This window comes from Octopus bimaculoides, chromosome 7 (genome assembly GCF_001194135.2).
Source record: "Octopus bimaculoides isolate UCB-OBI-ISO-001 chromosome 7, ASM119413v2, whole genome shotgun sequence".
NCBI lineage: Eukaryota > Metazoa > Mollusca > Cephalopoda > Octopoda > Octopodidae > Octopus > Octopus bimaculoides.
Window position 1 is genome coordinate 21827036 of NC_068987.1, and position 5581 is coordinate 21832616.

Sequence of the window (5581 nt, forward strand, 5' to 3'; positions counted from 1 at the left end):
GGTAGTAGTTGAATAATATTCTTAAGGGCACAATTTACTCACATGCAGCATCTTTCAGAGCTTGTCGCTCATTCAGTTCTTAACCAAATTGAAAACTGTTAACATTTTTGAAGAAGAGTGATCCTTAGCTACATTTTTTGCATAAAAAAAATTGAGATTTGGTCCAGTAGAAAAAAAGTTTACATCAAAATTTGTAGCAACATTATAGGAGAGTAAGTAATGCCACCAAAAAAGTTTAGATCTAAATAACTTTTTTATTTTAAAAGCAAAATATATTTATCTTAGCTTCAATGATAGAAGAAAGCATGAGGAATTTCATAGTTTTGATCCCATGCAACAAAAATTTGTACCAAAAATGTTGTGAGGTAAAATATCATGAAAAAAAATATAAGTAAGGCAAAAAAAATTGGAATTAAGTATAATTAACTTTTTTATTTTAAAAACAAACTATATTTTAATTAAGCTTAAATGATAGAGCTCAATTCAAGGTATCAGTCTCATGCAATGACGTTTTAAAAGAAAAAAGTTATAGGTGTTTGTTTCTCAAATTTGAGGGTGATAATATAGTTGTATACTTTTTTTTATGAATATAGTTCTATACGGGGACTTTTAATATATGTCACTGGCATCAGTGAGGTAAGGAAAAAATTATCAATGACACTGCTAATTGACACATTATTAATTAGCATAATATCATAGCCTGGAAAAAACATGGATTACATGGAAAAATGTGAGCAAGAAATATTCTTAAGATTATAAATCTGGAAAAGTTCAATACAAGTTATTACATCTGATAAAGTACAGAACAAGAAAATGTTTACTTAAAATATTGCAGCTAAGGATAAAATATTTTAACTGAGTTATTTTACATTTTTACAAGAAGTAACAAGTAATAACAAATACAAGTAACAAATTGTAATAAATTTTCTAGTTTTAATAAAAGTTAATATTTTCTAAATCTAAATATTTTATTTGAAATTTTATCCTGAGCCGCAATATTTTCAGTAAAACTTTTCTTGTTCTGTACTTTACCAGATGTACTCTTCCAAGCATAATAACTTGTCCTGAACTCTTCCAAGTGTAATAACTTCTCCTGTACTTTTCCAGATTCATAATCTTAAGAATATCATTTCTATTGCTCGCATTTTTCCATGTAATGGATGTATGTAGAATTGTGTTGGTGTATTAACTAGTAATACAATAGCAACAAGTTTGTATAATAATAACAAGTCTGGATAACATGAAATATATTCAAAAGGTATGTCGTATATTCTAGTAGTCACTACAATTAGTTTTATCTGTATAGTGACCACACAATACAACAAATGCAACCAAATCTCTGAAGGGACAGAGAAAGGGGGTTTGACTTGAACTGATTTTAACCCCAGTTTGGGTCTTCCTCAGAAGCCATATGTCTTACAATAGTCAGAGACAGCAAGTCACATGTTCAACCATGCATTTATATACAATGACAACAAATGGTCTTGGCCATAGTTTTTTGGGGAAGATGGTCCAAAATTCTGATAGCGAACAACAGAAATATTCACTGTTTGTTTTACTGGGTTTTTTTTTTTTAAAGAACAAATGCCCCCACACCCCTCAAAAAAATAATGAAGAATGTTTGAGAGTTCTTGTTTACCATTTATTTCTTGACATAATTTTTGTAATTGGTGTAGTGGACACATTGTACAGATTTGGTTCAACTGGAGCTTGTTCTGTTCGTAGGCAGACTTGAATGCCGATTTCACAGACATAAGAATTTCTTCAACCTGTTAAAAAACAAGAAAAATACATGTCTTGCAGTTGCTTTTTACACCTTTGGTAATGATGGTCGTTTTTAATGATGATGATTTTGATGACTAATGATTATGATTCATGGCTGGCGATGACTGATGATTGATGATGTTTAATCTCAGGTAAGTATTGATTCTGCTGATCAAAGGTATTCCAACTGTGATCATTACTAAGAAATATTACTGGTACCTAGTACATTGGCAAAAAAAAAAAAAACTGTCAGTACACCACATCAGATAGTTTGAGAAGCACTGCTCTAGACTACATTATCTAGTTTTTTTAATCTTTTTGTAGAGTGTGATGCAGGTTGAATGGGTACAGAGAGAGAGAGACATCTCTCACTGGCTTTCGTGTATGGCATGTTGTGGATATGCATGATTGGCGCGCGCGCGTGTGTAGGTGGTATGATGTTATGTGCATGAAGTGCATATGTGTGTGTGTGTATGCATGGTGTGTGTGTATGTGTGTGTGCGTATGTGTGTGTGTGTGTGTGTGTGTGTATGGGTGTGTGTACATGTATATGGTGTGGGTGTGAGTATATGTATGCATTGTCTGTGTATATATGTGTATAGTGCATGTGTGGCGGCACTATGGCTCAGTGGTTAGGGCAGCAGATTCACGGTCGGAGGATCAGTTTCAATTCCTAGACTGGGCGTTGTGTTTATTGAGCGAAAACACCTAAAGCTCCACGAGGCTCCGGCAGGGGCTGGTGGCGAGCCCTGCTGTACTCTTTCACCACAACTTTCTCTCACTCTTACTTCCTGTTTCTGTTGTACTTGTATTTCAAAGGGCCAGCCTTGTCACACTGTGTCACGCTGAATCTCCCTGAGAACTATATAAAGGGTACACGTGTCACTGGAGTGCTCAGCCACTTACATGTTAATTTCACGAGCAGGCAGTTCCGCTGATGGATCAACTGGAACCCTCACCATTGTAACTGATGAAGTGCCACTACTACTATGGCACATATGTAATGTTTGCATGATATGTGTATACACATGAGTGCATGGTGTGTATAAATGTGTGTGTCTATGTGCATATAGTGTGGATGTGTGTATGATGAGTATGTGTGCATGGTGTGAATGTATCTGTATATGTACATGGTGTGAGTGTGTACATGGTCTGTGTATATGTGAGTATGGTGCAAGTATAATATGCGCATGGTGTGTGTGTGTGTGTGTGTGTGTGTGTGTGTGTGTGTGTGTATGGTGAGTATATATGCGAGTAAAGAGATGAGGAACAGTACGCATTAATTTAACATTTACAAGATTCTTCTTTCAGTTACAAGAAATCATTAAAATTGTTTAACCTCAGGTCAGATATGATCAAGCAAACATTTGATCATGGCTGTTTTTTACTACTAGTTCTAGCACACTGAGGAGCCACATAGAGGTTACTTCAACATATATCATATGTATACATATAGATGCATATATATGTCTTTATTGCCCACAAGGGGCTAAACATAGAGGGCACAAACAAGGACAGACAAAGGGATCAAGTCGATTACATTAACCCAGTGCGTAACTGGTACTTTATTTATTGACCCCGAAAGGATGAAAGGCAAAGTCGACCTCAGCGGAATTTGAACTCAAAACGTAACGGCGGACGAAATACCGCTAAGCATTTCGCCCGGCACGCTAACGATTCTGCCAGCTCGCCGCCTTTGCATATATATATACGTGTACATACATACATAGATGTACATACATAGATGAACACACATACACAAACACACATATATACACACAAACGTACACACGTTAATAAGTGTTCATGCTGAAGCATAAGCTCATATAGTCTATATTGTGTGCATATACATGTACGAGCGTGTGCACATGATAGTATATATTAATATATGCATGTGTGTGTATGTGTGCAAATATCTGTGCATGTATGAACATGTTTAAACATCTACACTAATATATGTGTATATATTCTTCAGTCTATGTATATGCATGAAAATGCTTTCGGTACACATGCATGTATACTTCACTATACAAACATGTATGCATGAATACCCTTCCTTTAACATGTGCACGCGCGTGTGTGTGTGTGTGTGTGTGTGTGTGTGTGTGTGCATATATGCCATTCAATATTTATGTGTATGTCCATATTTGTACACACATTCTTCAGTATGTGTGCATGTATGTATGAACACCTTCTTTTAGTATAGGAGTATGCATGCCTACACCCACTTCAATAGAGCTGCATAAATACATAAGAATATCGTCAGTATGTGTGTGTGTGTGTGTATGTGTGTGTATGTGTATGTGTGTGTGAATGTAAGACATTAAAAAGGAAACCAAACAGGAATTTGTTCATAGTTTCCTTCAATTTATTTCCCTGCATTCCTTGGAAAGAAGTCAAATGCAGTAAATGAGGTCAGGTAATATGAGAATCTAGAAGAGCTACATTTGATTGCCTAAGGGTCAGTCAATACACTATCAGTGAATCCTAAATCTTCAAAAATAGAAGACTCCATTCTCAACAAATTGCTGAATAAAATATGAAAAACAAGAGAGAAAAATCTACACAAACAGCATCATATTTTATTGATGCAATACACATTTGTCAACTAAATCTGCTGCAATATTGGTTTAAAAACAATCTTCTTCCTCAATGGCTAATATTGTCTCTGATTCTTTCTTTGAATTCGTAGTTCCAGTGCTTGTGACCACAGACCATGTAGCTTTTGTAAAAAGGGGTTTTAAATAAGATTATAATAATCCCTTCTACTATGGGAACAAGGTCTGAAATTTTGGAGGGGTAGGGTGGGGAGGCCTAGTTGATTACATTGACCTCAGTGCTTGACAGGTACTTATTTCAGTGAGCCTGAAAGGATGAAGGGCAAAGTTGACCTTGGTGGAATTTGAACTCAGAATGTAAAGCAAGAAGAAATGCTTCTAACAATTTTTGTCTTTCATGCTAATGATTCTACCAGTTTGCCAGCTAAGGAAGGATTATAATAATAATGAGCTTATTATATGCAGTGCTCAAGTACACTACAACTCAACAGAAAAAGTTGAAGACAGGAAGCAGCAAAAAAGCAATGAAAGTCAAAAGCATATGCATAGCCACCATCACCACCACCATTATCTTAATGTCCACTTTTTCCATGTTTGCATGGGTCAGACAAAATTTGATGAGACAGGCTTTCTGTGGCCAGATGCCATTTTTGTCACCAATCCTTATCTGTTTCCAAGCAAGCTAATATTTCCTCATAGCTACTCATGTATTTTAGAGAAGAATGCAAACAATTAGATCATGATATTTTGACAAGGGCAACACATGCTCACATACATACACATCTGTCAAGCTACTTTTTTCAGTTTTCATTGGCCATATTCACTCACAAGGCTTTGGTCAGCTTGGAACTAAAACAGAAGACATTTGTCTAAAGTGTTGTACAGCTATACCTGCACCTAAAAGTAACTTATGGACTTATTTCAGGCAGATCTGTCTTTTGGAGTTGGAGCTCCAACAGGAAGATCTTCCTGTTGGCAAAATAGCAACCAATCAAATCACAAAGAAACATTAACCCTTTCATTACCAACCCGGCTGAAACTGGCTCTGGCTCTGTAGTTCAAATGTCTTGTTTTTATAAGTTTTGAATTAAGATCTTCCGCCAAACCTTAGTCACAATTTATGATTCCTAACACCAGCTTAATGGTAACTAAGTTATTTTACTAAATTCTTTCTAATATTTAAAGTAACTGAAAACAACACAGAGCATTTCAAAATAAATACAGTAACGAAAGGGTTAAATATCCAAAAGGAAAAATAT

The 5581-nt window shown here is 35.5% G+C and overlaps 1 protein-coding gene across 1 annotated transcript in view; it reads right to left on the bottom strand.

Annotated features, from left to right (window-relative positions):
• Window positions 1-5581, bottom strand: part of LOC106879533 (TBC1 domain family member 1) — a 196887-nt gene that overhangs the window by 66912 nt on the left and 124394 nt on the right. Inside the window, exon 3 of the mRNA XM_052969134.1 lies at window positions 1640-1769. Within this exon, the coding sequence (XP_052825094.1) occupies window positions 1640-1769 (130 nt within the window). The remainder of the gene's footprint in view (window positions 1-1639; window positions 1770-5581) is intronic.